The 22,594-nt window shown below is 39.9% G+C and overlaps 1 protein-coding gene across 1 annotated transcript in view; it reads left to right on the top strand.

The window, feature by feature from the left end:
• Positions 1 to 22,594, top strand: part of LOC126470323 (dedicator of cytokinesis protein 7) — a 283,560-nt gene that overhangs the window by 165,012 nt on the left and 95,954 nt on the right. Inside the window, exons 22-25 of the mRNA XM_050098105.1 lie at positions 1,034 to 1,290; positions 4,584 to 4,765; positions 15,149 to 15,282; positions 18,383 to 18,559. Coding sequence (XP_049954062.1) covers positions 1,034 to 1,290; positions 4,584 to 4,765; positions 15,149 to 15,282; positions 18,383 to 18,559 — 750 coding nt within the window. The remainder of the gene's footprint in view (positions 1 to 1,033; positions 1,291 to 4,583; positions 4,766 to 15,148; positions 15,283 to 18,382; positions 18,560 to 22,594) is intronic.

The raw sequence follows: 22,594 nt of genomic DNA, 5'->3' as shown, positions 1-22,594 counted from the left end.
TGCTGGCAACGCCTGTTCCGAATGCCACTACACCACCTTTGGCTCTACCTGACGCTCGGGATCTTGGAATCTCTCATTACTCACAACGCACTCCTCTCACCATCATCTCGGTGCCAGCACAAGAACTGACGCCACCAGGAGACATGCCCATGCAGGAACCAGATGACCATCATCTGTCGGAGCAACTCTACTCCCCTCCTCCTCCTCCTACGGATGCCGACACATCGCCCATGTCTCCTGTAATAACAACCGGACTTGCCGCAATGGGTAGATTGGGGCACGAGGCCCCAGCAGATTCGACCCCCACGTCTCCTGTCACCTCGACCCATTATCATCAGGGACACTTCCGTCCGTATGGGAAGCCTCCTCCTTGAGACTTTACGGCCACTCAAACAATACCTATGGACGTTAGCAATCTACAGGCCACCTCCATCAAGACCAGCGCAAAAAATTCAAAGGGGGGGGGGAAAGTGTTGTGACTCGCCGATCTTTCAAAGTGCCACCGCACAGTTACATGCGGCGCTGTCTGCCAGCCATGCAGCAGCCGCGCCACCTAAGCGGCCAGCCAGCCAGCAGCCGCTAGACTTGGACTGAGTGCTGATTTGACTGTTTCTGTGTACACACATCTTACTTTGTTTACTCGATCTGTGACTTACATGTATTGTGTCATCCTAGAAATATATTTGTTCAACTTGATGTTATAACACTCTTGTGTTGAGGTATGAACTCTGCTAGTTCATATGAAGTATGTCTTTACTTTCCTCATACCCCTTACCATTATTACATGCTTGTATTCCTTTAGTAGTCCACAGGATAGAGGAATGCGGATATATGAATCCTCTTTTGTTGTAAAGCAGCTACTACATAGATTACATTATTATGTCTGATCATTCAGTTCATTATTAAACAGGAATTACAGTTTAAAAGCAGGTTTCACTAAAATGCTAGAACACTGCATAAATTTCCCTGTTCTTCTTGTGACTTCTGTAATGAATTCTTTGTGCCACTAATACTGCCTTCTTTCTTTTTTCAGTTGGACTTTCTAAGGATTGTTTGCAGCCATGAACATTTTGTAGCGTTGAATCTACCTTTTGGGACACCTTTTACTCCAAGCTCTGCTCCTTCATCACCAAACCCATCTATTTCGTCATCTACAAGCCAGTCATCATTTGTGTCAACACTTGTTGGAGGTGATTTAATGAGTTTTGCAGATCTGTCACCTGCATTTCGACAACAACATTTCCTGATTGGACTTGTTCTCACAGACCTGGCTACAGTCCTGGAATTACAGTAAGTTCATATTTCCAACTGTACTTTTTTCCTTCAACTTTTTGTTCTAAGTGTGTGTTGTATCCTGGAAAAAATATTTACTACTGTTTCTTTTTTTTTTTTAACAGAATAAAGAAAACTGTTACTTAAGATACAAATAAAGTTATGATGAGAAACAACCTCTTACTGTGTAGAGGAAGCACTGATTAGTACAGGGGTGGGCAGGAATCCTGCACGTGTGCAGTTAACAGGTGTTATGCGTGCACATAGGGGCAAGCTGGCCACCTGCTTCCCTCCCCTCCCCACCATACCGTCTCTCCACTCTTTCCTCTGTAATGCATTTTGTTTCCTAGCTTGCTTTATTGAATGAAGGAATAAGGTTAGTAGAAGAGCTTGAAAGAAATCATGGTTTGAAAGCGTACCTATTACCTACGATACGTTTCATTTAATTATCACAGGTGGAGTTTACAATACGTTTAATGTATGAAACAAAATTTCTACATACAGACAAACGCAAACAGTTACGTAAATTTTCATCACTGATGTTTGCTCTTAACCGAGACTTATTAATTTTCATAACGGAGAAAACTCACTCACAAACGTATGTTGAGCCAAACATTGACATTATCTTCATGGCTTCACGATGGATATGAGGAAACTCTTGCTGTGCAAAATCGTGATAAAAGTCTGTTACACATCTTGCCAAAAGGAACTTGTCTCTCAGATGAGAATTACCCTGTAGATCTATTAATTCCATTTGCAGAATGCGGTGAATATCATCTACAGAAACAGCAAATGGTCTCGAGAACCATTCAAAAGCTTGGAATAAATATGATATATCCCCAAATCGCTTGAGAAATTCCTCTTTCATTGCCCTAAGTACGGAAAAACATTCTTTGCAATTCTGTTCTCGCACAGTAGACAGTGTAGGGAAATGCACTGCGTTCCCTGACGAGAGCTGTCATTCCCATAGCTCGGGCTTGCTAGTGAAAACTTGCAAATCAGCCATTTCACAAATTAGCTGATTTTCTTCTTGCAAACTTGTGTTCAATGCATTCATGTGTCTGGTAATGTCCACTAAAAATGCAAGGTCGGCAACCCACTCTGGATTTTCTAACTTGGGGTCGTACCTTCCTTTGTCCTTTAAAAACTGATTTATTGGTATTCACGGCTCAAAAAATCTTTTGAGTACATTACCGTGGCTAAGCCAGCAGACTTCACTGTGGTATGGTATGTCACCGTACTCTTCCCCAATTTCAGCTAAATATGTGTGAAACTGTCTATGTGTAAGCCCTTGGGATCTCAAATAATTAACTGCCTGAATAACCACTTACATGATGTCCCCCAGTTTTGCTGCTTTTGCACAAAGTACTTCTTGGTGCAAAATGCAGTGGATGCCGTACAATGATTCTTCTGTATGCTGTAGCTTTTTTTCTTAGTAATCCAAGAAATCCCATTTGTTCCTCTTTCATTGCAGGTGCTCCGTTTGTTGTCACAGACACCAAACATTCCCAATTTAAGCCAGCTGAATATACAGCTTCATCAATGGCTTTTAGGATGTCCACGCTGGTGGTTGTGCTTTTTAAAGATATCATATCTAAAAAAGAAATCCCCTGTTATGCGCAGAGCAGTGTCTACGCCGCAGACATAAATCATTAATTGCGCGGTGTCTGAAATATCTGTGGACTCATCAAGTGCAATGGAAAGTGCAATTAACTCCTGCTCTGCACTCCTTAATTGAAGGTAAACATCACCTGCCATGGCACTTACACGACGACTTACAGTCTGCCAAGAAAGAGTGATAGCTTGAAACTGATTTGCATTCAGTGGGCAAAGTAAATCAGCAGCGTCATTCATGCACTCCTTTATAAACTCACCTTAAGCAAACGGTTTTCCAGCTCTTGCTGCATTAAGCGCAATCTTATAACTTGCACATACCGCTGGGCTATCATTGTTGTCATCCTGAAAAATTGAAAACAGTACTCCATAAAAAGTTAAATCAGTTAGATGAGAGACATGATGAAAGAAAGTTGCAGATCTCTCATGACAACAGCAACTTACGTCAGATTCATCTAGTATCATCAGATCGCTCTTCTTAAGCTCAGTCAATTTCCCCATCCACTCAGAATCTGACAATAAATTGTAATCGTCCTTGCGAAATTTATTATAATAATCTTCAATACTAAACTTCTGCTGACCGCGAGAATGCTACCACATCTTAAGCATATCGAATTTTCACGTTTTTGCACAAATCAAAAATGATCCTCCCATTCCTGTTTAAAAGATAGCAACTCTCCATGTCTCCATTTCCATGATTCACTCTGCATTTTCCGGTACTCCAGATACAATGTTCACTACGTAGTGGTCGCTTTGCATCAACATCCGCAGCTTAGCCTGGTACTACACTGCCGCAACCTGCCGGCTGTCGCCACAGCACCGGTCGACAATTGCACGCGAGTAGCACACGTGCAATGCTGTGTGCTCATGAGCCGCGTGCAACGTCTGCCTGCCCCTGGATTAGTAGACAGACTTGTGAACAAAGAGTACCTCAGCATGTGTACTTACATTCTTCATCAGAGTGTGCACACATGTACATACACACACTTCTCCTATGTAAGTAACCCAGCAAAGTGACACAGTGGTTAAGACACAGGACTAGCATTCGGGAGGATGAAGTTTCAAATATCTGTCATGTTGCCCAAATTTAGGTTTCCAGTATTTTTTTCTAATTCTTTAAGGTAATGATGATTCCTTCTGCAAAAGGTGATTTTCTCCCTCATCCACCTGAACTTTGGTTCCATCTCTAATGACCTTATCATCAACAGGACATTATACTCTAAATCACACTTCCTCCATCGTACATAAATGTGTGGTATGTAGATGGATATGTGTGTAGGGAGAGGGGGTGGGGGCTACGGAGCAGATGTTGTCCTCTGATGAAGATAGTGAGGTTGAAAACTTATCTAAAGTTTCAAATCAATTGTTTATGTGCCTATCTACTACTTGGTGCATCTCTACATCTTGAATATTGGCCTCTTCTTGTTTGTTTTCGAAATTTGTAATTTCTCATGTGTTTTTAGCAGAGTTGAAAGGATATTACCAGATATTCCAGTGATAGTTCTTCTTCAAAAATTATTTTCTGATTGCAATGTGATGATTGGTACATTTAAGTTTTTTAATGAATGCCTAGGTACTACATACATAACAGAATCAGATGGAATGGACAGAGCAGTTTTAATAATTACAGAGAAAATTTGTGTAACACTTTTCCCCCATATGTGAATTAATTGTTGTTTATTTATTTGACCTTTTAGGAATCCTAACCTTCATTTTAAAGTGGTCAACCTTGTGCGTAATTTGCTGACGTATCACGACAGTGACCCACGATTTGCAGAACCTGAATGTAGAGCACGAGTGGCTGCCCTGTACTTGCCATTTCTGGGTATTGTCATGGATGCCTTACCACAACTTCATGGCTTTTTCCCAGGAGCTAGAGGTATGATACAGATTGTGTACACATAAATTCAGTAACTATTTTGAAAATACTCTGTAGGCTGACTGTGTAATAACTAATAATCATGGGTAACGAATGCTAGTACAGTAGAACTCCAATTATCCAAATTGCAACTATCAGGATCACTTTGAGGAAAGACATTTGTACAGTATGACTAAAATTGTTGGTTTTGTTTGATAGTTATTACAGTATACGGTACACTGTACATTTCTTATCATTGTAAAATCAATTCGCAGCGAATGTATTAAAAGACAAAATCTTCCAGTGAATAGTGAATACAGTACGCACATTGTTGTATGCACATTGTTATATGTGCATGCTTGTGTTTGTAGTCCCTATCATTCAGCGCAGCTTACATCAGTCTGTGTAGTTACTTTAACATTTACACTGATTTGTTTCTATAAATTACGTCTTTTTTGTTTTGTTTTGTTTTATGTATGTTTTAATTTACTCTGTGGCATATGTCTTCTATAAGGAAACACATTGTCTTATCATTGACAAACAAAATAAAAGTCCTTGAGCAATTAGACAAAGGCATGAGTGGTAGGCAGTTAGCTGAGATGTTTAATGAGACACAAGCAGAAACAAGCCTTCAATTGTAAACTTTGTGTCTGTTCTTGAGACTGAAGATAGGAGTTTGTTGCAAAAAGCAATGAAAACAGCAGAAAACAAGGCACGTGAAGAGACCATATTAAAGTGGTCCTTGCAGCACCAAGCATCAGGAAACCCCCTTTCAGGTCCAATTGTTTGCGTAAAAGAAAAACTTTTCACCGAGAAAATCGACAGATTGTCTTAATTCAAAGCGAGCAATGCCTGGTTACAGAATTTAAAGGCAAGGCTCAGTATTCATGAATTGGATTTAAGTGATGAAAAACTATCAGCAGACCCAAAAGCAGCAGAAAAATTTATTGAAAAATTCAAAATTGAAACAGAATCTTATGACCCTGAATTTTTGATACTATGGAGATGAGACTGGCCTTATTTGGAAGGCTTAGTCTGAAACAGTCAACTTCTAAAAAGGAAACCAGTGCTCATGGCTATAAGATTAGTAAAGATTGTGTTACCATGCTGAACTGTGGTAACTCTACAGTAAAACACAAAATACCCTTTCTGTTGATAGGAAAATCAAAAAAAACCTGCACTTTCAAAAATACTAAGAGACTTCCTTTTACAAGAATCAACCACACACCTGGATGACTACTGCTTTGTTTTGCAAATGGTACAATTCAGTTTTCATACCTGAAGTAAAAGAATATCGAAAGGCTATAGGGAAAGAAGGTGCTGGTAATTCTGGACAGTGCACCCACCCACCCCACAGAAAGCTTCTTTATAGAGATGGATGTTTCAAAACACTCTTCATACCACCAAATTGCCAATTGACAAGTCGATTATCAAAACTATGAAGTAACATTATGGAAGACAGTTGTTGAGGAAGCTTTTGATAGATGATGGAATTGAAGAAGGTATTGTGGCTCATCTCAAAAATTGAATATAAAAGACTGCTCTTAAATAATGGTGGAAGCATAGTATTTGCTGCAGATAGTCACATTAAAAAGAACTTGGAATAAATTCAAAGGCATTTTGATCACAGATGAGGTACAGAAAAATAAAGATGAAAAGAAGCAGCATGAAAAGGAAAAGGAAGAAAGAGAAGCAGCGTTGTCACCGAACCAGGTGCAGGATCATCAGCTGGTGAAACATTTGCATATTCTGACACTGTGCTAACATGTGTGGAGCAGAAGCCTGAGTGTGACCATATACAGCAGCTTACCATGAAGCAGATGTGAGACTTCACTGCACAAGAACGACTGAAGATGGCAAAACGACTGACTGACTGACTGATATGTTCGAGAACTGACATCGTAAGTAAGTACAGTACTCCACAAAATCCAAGCAACATTGTTTTGTACTGATTGTGTTAATATTAGTGGTATGTATACACAGACTTAGCTTTTTAAAAATAAGAAGTTATATGTTTCCGTGCTTTATTGAATTATCTGGATTGGATCCAATACCTAAGCAATTCTTTATGTGTGTGTAAGTACAGAACTAGAAATGAAAGATCAGGGAGCTTGAAAATGGCATTGATACTGTATTTTAAGGTAATTTTGAGAAAAAATCTGAAGTTGAAGCCAAAATCTTCTGGTTTGTTAGTCTGCATCATACACACCTCAACAAAAGTTTGGAATATCATAGTGCTTCCTACAATGACTTCTTATAGTACACCCATTTAGGTTTTTACAGTACCTTATTAACAAAAGAAACATGATTCCTTCTGAAAACGAGAACAATTTTGGTTAGTTACAAAAAACAAAACAAAGCAGGCTCTCTCCTAAATGTACATATTGAAAAAAACAAAAACAGTCAAAATCTTTATCTCATGATGATGATGATGAACATCAGTCTTTAACAGTATGTCCTCCTCACAAACAGATGAGTTCCTCCACTCTTTGAGATATGCTCTTGATGAGAACCTAAAGTTTGTCATGGGGTACAAGTTCCCACTCCTCAATGGCAGCTTCAGTGACGTCATGAAGACTGTCAGATGGATTCGAACGCTGTGGAATGCCTGCCTTCAACAGGCCTCATGCATGCTCAATTGCATTCATGTCTGGGACTGTGCTGGCTAATGAATTTGGTTGATGTTGCATTTTTGAAGATACCAAGACACTGCTAGAGTACAGTACATTGTCATCGACTAGGATGAAGTTGACGCAAACTTCATGTCTGTAGGGCCTTACAATTGGTTGTAGCACGTTTTGGAGGTATTATTGACCAGTCCTATTGCCATAGATGGGAATTAGAGGGGTCCGCCATCCCATTGTTATTACTGCCCGGAACATTAAACCTCCACCTGCAGATGGATGAACTTCCTTGAACGTATCTGTATTCCTGGTGTCATCCAGTACATCTCCAAACCATAACATGTCTAGTGTCCGGTTGCAAACCAATTTTGGTCTTGTCAGCAAGTATGACATTACTCCAAGATTCGATGGTCCAGTTTTGATGTGCAAGAGCCCAGGTCCTTCAATTGCGTCAGTTCCATTGGTTCAGTGCAAAACTTATCAATGGTCTTCTGGAATGAAGACCACTCTAATGCAATCTTCTACACAATGTTTGGTCTGAGATACAAATCTCTTTTGCTCAGGAGGAGTTATTTCCAATATTTTTTTCCAGTTGATGCTGGGCACCTGCAAGCCAACAGTTGGAGCAAACGATCCTGCCTTGGTGTTGTCATAGGAAGACAACCACTGTGAGGTCTGTCGTCCATGTTTCCCATATCTCTGTACTTTCTCCACACCTTAGACTTTCTCCACACTTTGACATGTAACCATTTGGCAACATCTTGCAGTGTATATGGTGTGCTGAAAGTAAAGCCACGATCCTGACTCTGTCAAAGTTTTGTTTGCCCCTACGTGGCATGTTACTACAGTGCTGAACACAAAGTGAATGAAGCTGTTGTAGATACTGGCCTACTCTTCATGTGCTGCTGTCGCAGCGGTATGTTTACATGATAGGGAAATGGCCACAAAGCATGCCAATAGTAAAGACCATTCAGTATATGGTATCTAACTGGATAATGCATGAAGTGCCTAGGTCAATGAGACCTCTGATACTGCAGACTACATTCTACAATAGTATTATAAACTTTTGTTGAGTGGTATATTTTTTCTACATCTCAATGTTTAAACCCATCTGCTGGGATCTTCTTTGGGGTCGGTTCCATCAGATTCACCTGGTCCTACTCCAAATCCCATGCCACTTTTCTTGATGTTGACCTCCACCTGTCCAATGGCCAGCTTCACACGTCCGTCCACATCAAACCCACCAACAAGCAACAGTACCTCCATTATGACAGCTGCCACCCATTCCACATCAAACGGTCCCTTCCCTACAGTTTAGGTCTTCGTGGCAAACGAATGTGCTCCAGTCTGGAATCCCTGAACCATTACACCAACAACCTGAAAACAGCTTTCGCATCCCGCAACTACCCTCCCGACCTGGTACAGAAGCAAATAACTAGAGCCACTTCCTCATCTCCTCGAACCCAGAACCTCCCACAGAAGAACCCCAAAATTGCCCCACTTGTGACAGGATACTTTCTGGGACTAGATCAGACTCTGAATGTGGCTCTCCAGCAGGGATACGACTTCCTCAAATCCTGCCCTGAAATGAGATCCGTCCTTCATGAAATCCTCCCCACTCCACCAAGAGTGTCTTTCCACCGTCCACCTAACCTTCGTAACCTCTTAGTTCATCCCTATGATATCCCCAAACCACCTTCCCTACCCTCTGGTTCCTACCCTTGTAACTGCCCCGGTGTAAAACCTGTCCCATGCACTCTCCCACCACCACCTACTCCAGTCCTCTAACCCGGAAGGTGTACATGATCAAAGGCAGAGCCACGTGTGAAAGCACCCACGTGATTTACCAACTGACCTGCCTACACTGTGAAGCTTTCTATGTGGGAATGACCAGCAACAAACTGTCCATTAGCATGAATGGACACAGGCAGACAGTGTTTGTTGGTAATGAGGATCACCCTGTGGCTAAACATGCCTTGGTGCACGGCCAGCACATCTTGGCACAGTGTTACACCGTCCGAGTCATCTGGGTACTTCCCACTAACACCAACCTGTCAGAACTCCGGAGATGGGAACTTGCCCTTCAGTATATCCTCTCTTCTGATTATCCGCCAGGCCTCAATCTCCGCTAATTTCTAATTTCAATTTGCCGCCGCTCATACCTCACCTGTCTTTCAACAACATCTTTGCCTCTGTACTTCCGCCTCAACTGACATCTCTGCCCAAACTCTTTGCCTTTACAAATGTCTGCTTGTGTCTGTGTATGTGCGGATGGATATGTGTGTGTGTGTGTGTGTGTGTGTGTGTGTGTGTTTGTGTGTGTGTGTGTGCGAGTGTATACCTGTCCCTTTTCCCCCCTAAGGTAAGTCTTTCCGCTCCCGGGATTGGAATGACTCCTTACCCTCTCCCTTAAAACCCACATCCTTTCGTCTTTCCCTCTCCCTCCCTCTTTCCTGATGAAGCAACCGTTTGTTGCGAAAGCTTGAATTTTGTGTGTATGTTTGTGTGTGTATCGACCTGCCAGCACTTTTGTTTGGTAAGTCACATCATCTTTGTGTGTGTGTGTGTGTGTGTGTGTGTGTGTGTGTGTGTGTGTGTGTATATATATATATAAAAAAACAAAGATGATGTGACTTACCATACGAAAGCGCTTCAAGCTTTCGCAACAAACTGTTGCCTCATCAGGAAAGAGGGAAGGAGAGGGAAAGACGAAAGGAAGTGGGTTTTAAGGGAGAGGGTAAGGAGTCATTCCAATCCCGGGAGCGGAAAGACTTACCTTAGGGGGAAAAAAGGGCGGGTATACACTCACACACACACACACACACACACACACACACACATATCCATCCACACATATACAGACACAAGCAGACATATTTAAGTCTTTCCGCTCCCGGGATTGGAATGACTCCGTACCCTCTCCCTTAAAACCCCCTTCCTTTCGTCTTTCCCTCTCCTTCCCTCTTTCCAGGGTTATTACAATTGATTGAAGTGATTTCACAGCTCTACAATAACTTTATTATTTGAGATATTTTCACAATGCTTTGCACACACATACAAAAACTCAAAAAGTTTTTTTAGGCATTCACAAATGTTTGATATGTGCCCCTTTAGTGATTCGGCAGACATCAAGCCAATAATCAAGTTCCTCCCACACTCGGCGCAGCATGTCCCCATCAATGAGTTCGAAAGCCTCGTTGATGCGAGCTCGCAGTTCTGGCACGTTTCTTGGTAGAGGAGGTTTAAACACTGAATCTTTCACATAACCCCACAGAAAGAAATTGCATGGGGTTAAGTCAGGAGAGCGTGGAGCCCATGACATGAATTGCTGATCATGATCTCCACCACGACCAATCCATCGGTTTTCCAATCTCCTGTTTAAGAAATGCCGAACATCATGATGGAAGTGCGGTGGAGCACCATCCTGTGGTACGTTTAGCTCCCTGCTTGCTTTATTCGTCGACTTCCGCGGGCTACGTGTGAAACTTGCCCGCACGCGTTCAACCGTTTCTTCGCTCACTGCAGGCCGACCTGTTGATTTCCCCTTACAGAGGCATCCAGAAGCTTTAAACTGCGCATACCATCGCCGAATGGAGTTAGCAGTTGGTGGATCTTTGTTGAACTTCATCCTGAAGTGTCGTTGCACTGTTATGACTGACTGATGTGAGTGCATTTCAAGCACGACTTACGCTTTCTCGGCTCCTGTCGCCATTTTGTCTCACTGCGCTCTCGAGCGCTCTGGCGGCAGAAACCTGAAGTGTGGCTTCAGCCAAACAAAACTTTATGAGTTTTTCTACATATCTGTTGTGTGTCGTGACCATATGTCAATGAATGGAGCTACAGTGAATTTATGAAGTCACTTCGATCATTATAGACACACACACTCTTTGCCTTTACAAATGTCTGCTTGTGTCTGTGTATGTGCGGATGGATATATGTGTGTGTGTGAGAGTGTATACCTGTCCTTTTTTCCTCCTAAGGTAAGTCTTTCCGCTCCCGGGATTGGAATGACTCCTTACCCTCTCCCTTAAAACCCCCATCCTTACGTCTTTCCCTCTCCTTCCCTCTTTCCTGACAAAGCAACCATTGGTTGCGAAAGCTAGAATTTTGTGTGTATGTATGTGTTTGTTTGTGTTTCTATCGACCTGCCAGCGCTTTCGTATGGTAAGTCACATCATCTTTGTTTTTAAATATATTTTTCCTGCGTGGAATGTTTCCCTATTATATATATATATATATATATTTTTTTTTCTCCACGTGGGAAAAATATATCTAAAAACAAAGATGATGTGACTTACTAAACGAAAGCGCTGGCATGTCGATAGACACACAAACATACACACAAAATTCAAGCTTTCGCAACCAACGGTTGCTTCGTCAGGAAAGAGGGAAGGAGAGGAAAGACGAAAGGATGTGGGTTTTAAGGGAGAGGATAAGGAGTCATTCCAATCCCGGGAGCGGAAATACTTACCTTAGGGGGGAAAAAAGGGCAGGTATACACTCGCGCACACACACACATATCCATCCACACATACACAGACACAAGCAGACATTTGTAAAGGCAAAGAGTTTGGATGCCTCTGTACTTCTGCCTTGACTGACATCTCTGCCCAAACTCTTTGCATGGTTCAAAGAGCACCAGGATGAGTTTACTGTACTCCCCGGATCTAAACCCAGTTGAGAACTTGTGGGACCACCTTGTTCGGATGTTCGCTCCATGATCCTTGTGAAACGTAGTGCAGCTGGCCAGAGGTCAGGGATCAGTGTGGCTTCACATCCCTGTCAGTACTTCCCAGAACCTCACTGACTCTCTTCCTGCACGTCTCGCAGCGGTCCACACTGCAAAAGGTGGTTATTCAGGCTTGTGATAGTCATATTAATGTGACTGGATGCTGTAGGTAGATGAGGAATGAACAAGAATGTTGTATATGCAAACTTTGGAACAAGATAAGAGACTGAGAACAAAACTGAATGCTCACTAATGTAATGGCTAAAATTTGTATCAAAGGGAATGTAATTGTGTGTTAAAATCAAACCAATTTTTTGTCTGTTCCTGTAGACAGCATTTACCTGATATTAAAAGTTTTTAACTATTTCCTAAAGTAGCATTTGCTCTGTTTCACTCTTCTCAGTCATTTTACAACTACTGTTTGTGGTTTTGACTTACATTTACTGTGCCTGCTCTGACACGGTTTCAGTTTAAAGTTGCTTCTTTGTTTCTGTAACTGTAAACAAAGAGAGAGAGAGAATTTTTATTCGTATTTGCTTTTAAACATCGTAAGTTCATATATTAAGTTAAATAGTAGCCAAGTATGTCATAGCTTAATTAATTGCTTCCTATTTTAAATTTGAAATCACTAAGGAAAATGCGCTCTTAGTGACTTACAAGCAATCAGATTAGATGGAGCTGCTGTGGTGAAGAGAGTGCTCTTCTTTCTCAAAATGTCACATGACTTGGATGTTGTCACTTTGTACTGGCAGTTGGTGTGACAATAAAAAATATGCTGAGTAAGAGCCTAAGTGTCAGTGAATGTCATCATAGCTGGATTATAAGTACTCTGAGCATGTTACTATGAAGGCACAGAGCTTTTCACATGCAACTATGTTAAGAGTGTACCTTGTGAAGAAAGTAAACTGCTTTGGGCACTAACAGGTTGCTTACTGGGGTCACCATTGACTGTTGTGCATTGTAGCAGGAGACAGGTGGGCCACAGTGCACCTAATCACTGACTGTAATATGGAGGACTACTTCCTTCCTGTGGGAGGTAGAAGCCACCATCCCACATGTGTACCTTTCCCTCAAAGCACATAACAGGCCACAGAGATTGGTATGAGTGCAAGAACTTTGAACACTTGAAGCATAGAGTAATGTTGTTCGAACTGATGACTTGCAATCCACCCCAGTAAAAGTGCAAGCTGCTTGCCAACAGGGCACTATTCCGACAATGTAAGAAGGTAATTTTGTGTGTGTGTGTGTGTGTGTGTGTGTGTGTGTGTGTGTGTGTGTGTGTGAGGGGGGGGGGGGTGGAGCATATTTACATGGGATAAAAACTTGAACATTTCTCTGCCATCATCACCAACTGACAAGCAGTACAGGAACCAGTTTTTGATCAGTTGCATACATTCGTTTGCCTACAGCACCTAGCATGCAACTTGTACAGTCACCAGGATAATAATGCTCCACACTGTTGCTTCTGAATCATGTACGAATAATTTGAGGAACACTGTTAATGCAGAGTGCTTGTGTAGGTCCCTGGGTTACATGACTTCTATTATGCTGAGTGTATGTGAAAAGCCATTGAGTGAGGTGATAAATCAGTATCTGCGAGCTCTGTGTAGCGGTTAGAGTGATGTTTGATCAGAATAGCTCCTGGATGTGTGCCTAAAATTTAGTTGTTAATTCATGTACATGAGCCTCATTAGAGATATACTAAAACCATTTGTTGAACTACAGAATCTGTAATTTCTGCAAAACAAGTGTGTGGATTTTTGTTCTTTAACTGCCAGATTAATTTGTTCTCTTGATGGGGGAAATAAAACACACCTCTGTCATTTCTTTGTGCTAGTTTTTTTAATAGATCCAAGCCCGAGTAATGCATTTTGTGACCATTCAAATAACTTATCACATACCAAATAATATTGCAGTCACTTTTTGCACAGCTTCATATAGATAAAGACCCATGCAAATGAGAGATTTTTGCCTGATAGCACTCCACTACTCTGGAATCAGACCTTCATTTAAATTTCTAAGCACTGCTTGTGGCAAGAGGGGCAACTCGGACTGAACTAGTAAGATACATTTTGTGAGGTGGTGTGCCACTGAAGAAACAAACAATTCTGTGAAGGTTAATGAATGAGTGTGTCATGAAGGAAAAATTTATTTTGGTTTCTTACACTTTATTGATGTACATATGCTTATAACAACATACAGAGGAATCAGTCTAAAATAAATTATTTTCTTTTCAAGTGTTGCTGTCTGTGAATGGGATTACACAAGGCTTCAGTGAGGATCTTGTATATTATTTTCTCCAAGTTCGAAAGAAATAATGTCTTGATATAAAGCAACATGACTCATAACAAAACCACACAAGTTTGGTAAATCATGAGTGAATTTGAGAGGAATATTTTACCAGCTACATCAATGATATGCTTTAAGCCTTGACCCCAAAATATGATCACAAATAATTCATGAGAAATGTGTTGTAGATACAAATGTAGATTTTGAAGGATTTAAATTTGTACCAAAAACATGAAGAGCTGATGTCAGAATATTTCCATAAATTGAATGGAAACAGTTATTCTAATGAAATTTTTATTCTTTGTAACAAGGCAGTATAATTTATATTTGTATTACATGATGAGTGCAACTGTTGTGCTAAATTTGCTTTCTACGTATTTAGCATACTGCCAGAAACCAGTAAAAATGTAGAACAATAAACGTAACTGTGTAATTGCCTACCATTTGCCATAAAAATCAAATAATAAGAATGAGAATTTTAGTTTCAATAAAATATTGATGTTAGTTGGATGATGTACATTTCCAGAATATTAATGAAGTCATGGCACGTAAGATAGCCAATGCTGATCTTTTTTAACTTACTTTTCTGCAGGGCTTCGGGTAGTAGAGAGGTTATTGAGTAACTGTAAAGATATCAGCTGTGGCATTGTTTTAGTACTGTACTTTTTCTTAAATTAAAATTATTGTTTTGTGTACTTACATAATTTTTTCTGTGTTTCTCTTTAGAATAAATAATTTATAAAGTATGAATAACATTTACAGGTCGTATGTTGCTGGTACCAGGCTCAGATAATATGGAACCTCAAAATGGTATTGATCATTCTATTGCAATGGCAATTGCTGGTACAACAGTGTTTCCAAAGTCAGTTGGTCCTGATAATCCTCAAGGCCAACAGGTAAAGTACTGTACATAGTCTATCCTATGCTAAGTTTTCCTCATTTGGCTGGAGACATTAGCATCTACAGATGTTTAGTGCTTATTGGAAAAAGTGAAGTAGAGATTAGATGGCTATTTATGGAACTCAAAGAAGCAGCATCCAAACTTGATCTAAAAGTAAATGATCAGAAACCAAATAGATGATGAGTCAAAGATGTAGAGATGAACAAGACCACCAGTTACATCTAACACTTTGCAAACATAAATTTGAACACATTGAACAGTTCAAATTTCTAGTTGTATTGATAGATGAACAAAATCAGAGGCAAGTAAAAGTGAAAATTAGACTGCAAAATGTTAACAGAGCCTACTATTCTGTAGAAAAACATAGATGTATAACGTGAGAAATTCCAAATTAACACCCTCAGATTTTGAAGCTCTGATTGACTGCCCACTGCAGAAGATTCTTTGTAATTATACTCTCATGAATCATTCTTAAGTTCTCATTAGTTTTGCTGCTGACACTTGTACATCATATTGATATATTCCCATTTGTAATTTTTCTTTTGCATTTGCTTCTTAATTGCCATATTGTTTCACATCTTACTTTGTGGAGCTATAAATTTGTCATCTAAGTCATGCTTATTGAGAGAGAGAGAGAGAGAGAGAGAGAGAGAGAGAGAGAGAGAGAGAGACCGACCTTACTCTTAAATTATCTGTATTCCACCAAGGACTTTTCATTAGAAAATGAATAACATGTGAAGAAAAAAAAATGGAAGAGAAAATTACAGCAATTGGAAAGCAGTACTTGAAAATGTGTTAACAACAGAATCCAGGGACAAGGAGTTGTCAGAGGTGAATACATTTACTTCAGAGCTGAGTGGGAAATTTTTAAGGGATAAGTGTAAATAGTGACAGAAGTTCAGTATTACACTGGCGATATCACAAGTATGAAGAATGTCTGTAATGTCCCATTATCAGATCTCAGTTTTTCACTTGACTAATGGAGACCATAACAAGCAAAAGTCGGAACATGCAAGAAGTTAGCTGTGTGTAAATTAACTAAAGGAGACTGCATAACATAATGGCATCTCCATCATCAAAACTTCCAAAAGAACACATTCATAGAAGGTTTGTAGGAAACTACATAAATAACCACTATAACAGTGACTCTGCCATGCACTGTTCGGTGGTTTGCAGAGTATGTATGTAGATTTATTACATGATTTTTCTTACATTAGCACCTAAAGGGAGGGGGAGGGGGCAAGATTAATATCAAATTATTTAATGAAAACAGTTACAAGATCCACTAAGCCTTCTTCTCTGAGATGTATCACATTTGTAAACCATATTTAATCTGGTCCAGGGTTCATAGAAACAGTTACTCCTAAGTATTATTTTAAAAAATCTATGTTCTGCAGCTTCCTAGAGTTTCCAATATATCTATGCAGAAAATTAACATTTAAATCACCAGTGGCTACCTGTCTTAACAGCAGGGATATTACATCTAAAAAAATTCAGTATCTATAAGAAGTGGCCAGAGAAGTGGAGCAAGTCAGCTTCATAACTAACACTACTGCATCATAGAGTTTATCAGGAAATTAGAAAGCATAGAATTACAGTGTAGTATAAGTGTATTGAAGACAGTCAAGGGGATACTGAGTGCACACTGGATGTGCACAAGTAAACTTTTTAATATATGGAGATGGTATCTGTTCTTTCGGACATGTCCGAAAAAACGAATACCATCTCCATATATAGTTCAGGCTAACTGGCCATAACCTCCTCCTCCTGTGCGGATGCACACGCATTGCCCGAACTCTTACGAGACTCGGTCAGATTGTCTGCCATGAATAATGAGTGTAGTGGGCAGGGGCACTACGAATGTAGTGTGTGGGCATTAAGTTGGGAATTTGGGTCTCACAGGGAGCACGCAAGGGATAAATCCCTGCAGTCGCACTATCATCTGTGCCCTCAGTGGCTCAGATGGATAAAGCATCTGCCATGTAAGCAGGAGATCCCTGGTTCGAGACCCGGTCAGGGCACACATTTTCAATTGTCTCCGTTGATGTGTATCAATGCCTGTCAACGGCGTAGGATCTTGATTTCATTATCAAACTTTTTAATCTCTGTTGCTCCATTACAACTAGGGGACATTGGCTGGTATGTACTTTTCAATGTCAATAAACTTTACCAACAGTCGTACACTTTAAGATATTTTATTTTATTCTGAAAGCAAGCAGTTTCGGCAATTCATTTTGCCATCTTCATGCCCTATATGCTTTTTTTTTTTTTTTTTTTTTTTTTTTTTCAAATCAACGAACTTATCGTATAGCACCATAAAACTGGATATCGTGAAATCCAATCCCTGTGCAAATGCTTCATACAAAGACGTGACATGAGTTGCTGTCACGTCTTCGTATGAAGCATTTGCACAGGGATTGAAATTCACGATATCCAGTTTTATGGCACCCCTTCCTGAGGCAAAGTACTAGCAGGAATGTACACATAATGAAATTGTACACCCATAGTTTGTGAAACTGTGCTAGTACGGTATGTTGACTAGCTCATCAAAAAACTAAAATCAAATATAAAAGCTGTTGTGGTTATTGATGCAGCATTGTTTGTGTGGCAGAGATTGTCAGGTAAGACCTTATTAAATCTAGCACTGAACCTCAAGTAAAATTAAGGCACTTTTTTGCTCATAGTAACCATTTAAGTAAGAGACACTTCCAAGATGGTTTAGCCTCACAGAAAAGGCCTGGAGGTTAGACATTATACATACATTGCTCATAAAATTATGCGTCAGTCCCTCACAGTAATTCACATGGTGACAGTGGCATGGAGATAAAATTGAGTGTTCCTAACTTTCTGTTAACACTGTGTCCCATTGTGTCATAGTATTTTTTGTTTACCAGCAGTGTTTTAAAATTGATACTGTTTTGAATGTTTTATGCACCTTGTACTCTCACTTATCAAATTTTTGGTATGATTCAAACCATTGTTTAGTAGTTTCATGTCCAATTCTTTTAGTTCTGTGAAGAAAATGATACAATTGATGTTCATTGAGCTCTTTCCCCTGTCATAGTGTCTACATTTTAATCCTCATTCTTTTTCAGAATTGGAAATGTGGCTTGAGTTCTGATACAACACGTAATCTTCTTATTTGCTTTCTGTGGGTAATAAAAAATGTTGATAAAACCGTTTTGAAGCATTGGTGGACAGAGCTGCCTTCACAGAGACTGCATCAGCTCTTAGAAGTGCTCAATATTTGTATTTCTTGCTTTGAATATAAGGTAAGGCTGAAGATTTACTCACAAAATGTTTCAGATGTATGTAATCCAGGAACTAAGGAAACACAATAAATTGTTGTAAAATGATCATCATGTGCAAGCAGGGCAACTATTATATTTTATTTTTGTGGCATTAAAGATTTGAAGCTGTTCGATAATCACAAATAAATGCATATTTGTGTGACATTTAAAAACAAAAGCAGGCAGGCAATCAATCTTTGGCCTCTTTAGGGGTATAGAGCATCTAGGAGAACTCTCCATCCATCTCTTTCTTTGGTCATTTCAGTCAGTTCCAACCAACTCTTGCCAACTCTCCTTGCTTCCCCTCCCATCATCCTCTTCCTTGTATCTCTAGGCGTACCTCCCTTCCTTGTTACCCGGGGATTCCATTCCAGTGTCTTCTTTTCAGTTTTGCCACCTGACCTCATCAGTTTGTTTCCCATCTGTCTCCACTTTCTCTCACATATCCGGTCTTCTGTCCCAGGGGTTTTCAAACTGTGTGTTCTGGCTCCCAGTGGCCTTATAGCCTCATAATAGTGACATTACGGAAGCTTCATAAACATAATTATTTTGTTTATTTGCTTTCTGTGGAAAGAAACAATGTGTACGCTACTAGTGATATCTAGCCAGGTGGCAAGTAGGTGTTCTTACCATGGCAATGTTCTACAGATGGCACTCGAATTGCACTGTGTGGCTCATTTGTTTTTATTCAGCCATAATCAGTTTGAAGATTAGCTTTGTTGAATGCAGAGGTTTTTTTTTAATGTTGTTTGTATTCATTGATTTTTGTTTCTCTGTCAACATGAACAAATTTTTATGTGTAAATACAAAATGCATTAATTCAAATGTATCGTGCAGTTCTAAAGAGGTGAGTAGACAAACATGCAGGAAGTATGGCGGCAGTTACTTGAATTTCAGTTTTACATGTACTATTGTTGAAAATAAAGAACGACTGCAGTGTGCAAAGGGCATTTTAAAAGTTCGTGCGAAAATAAAAACTACTTACATGTTTGGGGTAAGCCTTTTTTGTTTATTGACATAGTGTCCTTTTAGACTTATACACTTCATCCAACCCTGAACTAATTTGTTGATCTCTTCCGAATAATAGGAATTGTCCAAGTCTGCAAAATAGCTATTAGTTGCTGCAATCACCTCCTCCTTTGAAGAAAACCTTTGTCCCGCAAGCCATTTCTTCAAATTGGTTAAGAAATAGTAGTCCAAGGGAGCCAAGTCTGGATAATAGAGGGGATGTAAAATGAGTTGGAATCCTATTTCGAATAATTTTGCAACATCAACTGCTGAGGTGTGTGCTGCTGCATTGTCGTAATGGAAAAGGACTTTTTTTGTGGTCCAATCGCTGGTGTTTTTCTTGCAGCTCAGTTTTCAAAGTATCCAATAACAATGAATAATATGCACCTGTAATAGTTTTACCCTTTCCAGATAGCCGATGAGGATTATCCCTTGCGAATCCCAGAAGACAGTCGCCATAACCTTTCTGGCCGAAGGAATGGTCTTCACCTCTTTTGGTGCAGATTCTCCCTTGGTAACACATTGTTTAGATTGTTGTTTGGTCTTAGGAGTATAGTAACATATCCATGTTTCATCCACAGTGTTGAAGCGACACTTGAAGTCCTGTGGATTCTTCCTGAACAGCTGAAACCATCCTTGCAACACTTCACATGATTCCAATTTTGGTCAAGTGTGAGCAATCGTTTAACCCATCTTGCTGATAGCTTTCTCATGTCCAAATGTTTATGCAAAATATTATGTACCCATTCATTTGAGACGCCTACAGCCCTAACATCTCACACTTCTTAAGTCTTCTGTCATCCATCACCACATCATGGATTTTATCAATGATTTCTGGAGTCATAACCTCCACAGGGTGTCCAGAACATTCAGCATCACTTGTGCCCATATGGCCACTCCAAAAATTTTGAAACCATTTATAAACTGTTATAATTGAAGGTGCAGAGTCACCGTAATGTTTATCAAGCTTCTCTTTAGTCTCCTGAGACGTTTTGCCTTTCATAAAGTAATGTTTATCACCACACAAAATTCTTTTTCGTCCATTTATTGACAATCACTCGACTGCCTTGATTCACACGAATGCCAAACACAAAGAAATAGACCAATATGGCTGAAACTTGGTTTGCGTTCTTTCCAAAGATGCTACTAACTAAACATGACCTCGATACGTGCCGGTGGTGCCATCGCTCGGATTTTGCATGGACTTTTCAAACACTCCTCGTATCATTTGTTTCGAAGTACTGGCTACTGAAAGCATTCTTCCTAATAAAATGAGATGACATTTTGAGTCAAATCATGGTACTGCTGTAAGCAAACCAAGAGAATACTTTCCCCACAAGTTAAAAGAAATCACTGAGGGAAAAAAGCTGTCACTAAAGAAGCTACAATTCCTCCAAAGGCTAATGAGACTAACATTTTGCAACAGTCGGATAAAATTTCGGCTGTCAAAAGTAAACAGCTATTGTGGAAGAAAAAGTTTGATGATACACATATACATTATGTTTTGCTTGATCTTTGCGTGGATTTAGAAGACAATGACTTTCAGTTGAAGAAAGATCTGAAGTCTGTTTTTGTGGACCATTTAACTGAAGTCAGTTATTACTTTCTGAAGTACTTTCCAGAAGAAGTTGGCCAACATAACTAGATCGAAGACCCTTACAGTATAGAACATCCATCAGCACTGAACAACAAGAGCAGTTGATTGCTATTTCTTCAGACTACACGTTGCAACCAGAGTTCATTCCTCATCACTGCTTGTGTTTTGGTACTTGGTGACGCAGGAGTATGTGCAAGTAGGTAAAAAGATCCCAAGGGTTTTGATATCTCCCTACTTACATGAGGTAGGTTTTTTGGCATTGACAGTTATGAACATAAAATATAGTTTGCGAATGAATGTAGAGAGAGGGATGTGAGTCACAGTTTCCAGTCTTTTACAGAGTTTTGAAAAACTGATGATGAAGATGTAAGTTCATCCTTTCCATTGATTTTGTTACAAGAATAAGATGTAATAATATTAAAAGTTGATTAAAATATGACATGCCAACAGTTAATAAAGAAATTACTATTCATATTACTATTTTTTTTAATTATCCCACACTTTGAGTCAGATGTCATATTCAAGAGGAGCCACAAATGCTTATGTTCAGGTCAAGGGTGCCAAAGGCGCAAACATTTTGGAAACCACTGTTCTATGTGTGTCTGGTTAGTTTTCCTCCAGAACTCCTTGTTACTTGGTTTTTCTAGTTACCAGCTATTTGCGATGTGCCAGAGACACCTATGTATGAAACTCTGTAACTGTGATGATGGTCTATTCTGAGTATGGCCCAAATTTCACTGGCATACGGGAGGTCAGCCTTCACATTTCTATTAAAGATATAAATTTTTGTTTCTATGTGATGATTCTGTTTCACCGTATTGTATATAATTGTATGAAGACAGAATTTCTTTTTGTGTTTCTTCACATCTTCTCCAGCTAGACCACCTTAAGTCACCACACTATCTGGGTACAGGAATGAGTTCACAGTCTCCGCCTCCTGCTCCCCTGTAAACAGAAGCTCTTCCATGTTCCCAGAATTTACTCTCATTTCCTGTGTTTTATGTATATTTATCATGAGGCCAGTAAGCTCTGCTTCTTTTTTTTAGAGAATTTAAATCATGTTTCATATTGTCAGCCATTGAGTGAACAGTCTGTGAAGTCCAAATCCTACAGACATTCATGGATTCCCCATTGGATTCCTCTTCTTGTGCCTGCTGTTAATCTTCTTGTAGCTGAGTCAGGGACAAGTAGAAAATGTGTTGGTGACAAAATATGTCCCTGCCCGACTTCAGTTTTTGTCTCTATTGACTGTAAGATTTCCCTTGTGGAGTACACAATGTTTGTAGCCATCATACAGTCTTCAGTTATGTTTAGGACTTTCTGTGGTATACCCAGGACCGTACTGAGACCATGGCGAGGATGTCCCCCACCAGTGGCACAGGTGGGAGAGGGGGGCATGAGGGGGGGGGGGG

The sequence above is a fragment of the Schistocerca serialis genome, chromosome 3 (assembly GCF_023864345.2).
Source record: "Schistocerca serialis cubense isolate TAMUIC-IGC-003099 chromosome 3, iqSchSeri2.2, whole genome shotgun sequence".
Classification (NCBI taxonomy): domain Eukaryota; kingdom Metazoa; phylum Arthropoda; class Insecta; order Orthoptera; family Acrididae; genus Schistocerca; species Schistocerca serialis.
The sequence above is the reverse complement of the archived record's forward strand: the minus strand, read 5'-3'. Positions and strand labels throughout refer to the sequence as shown.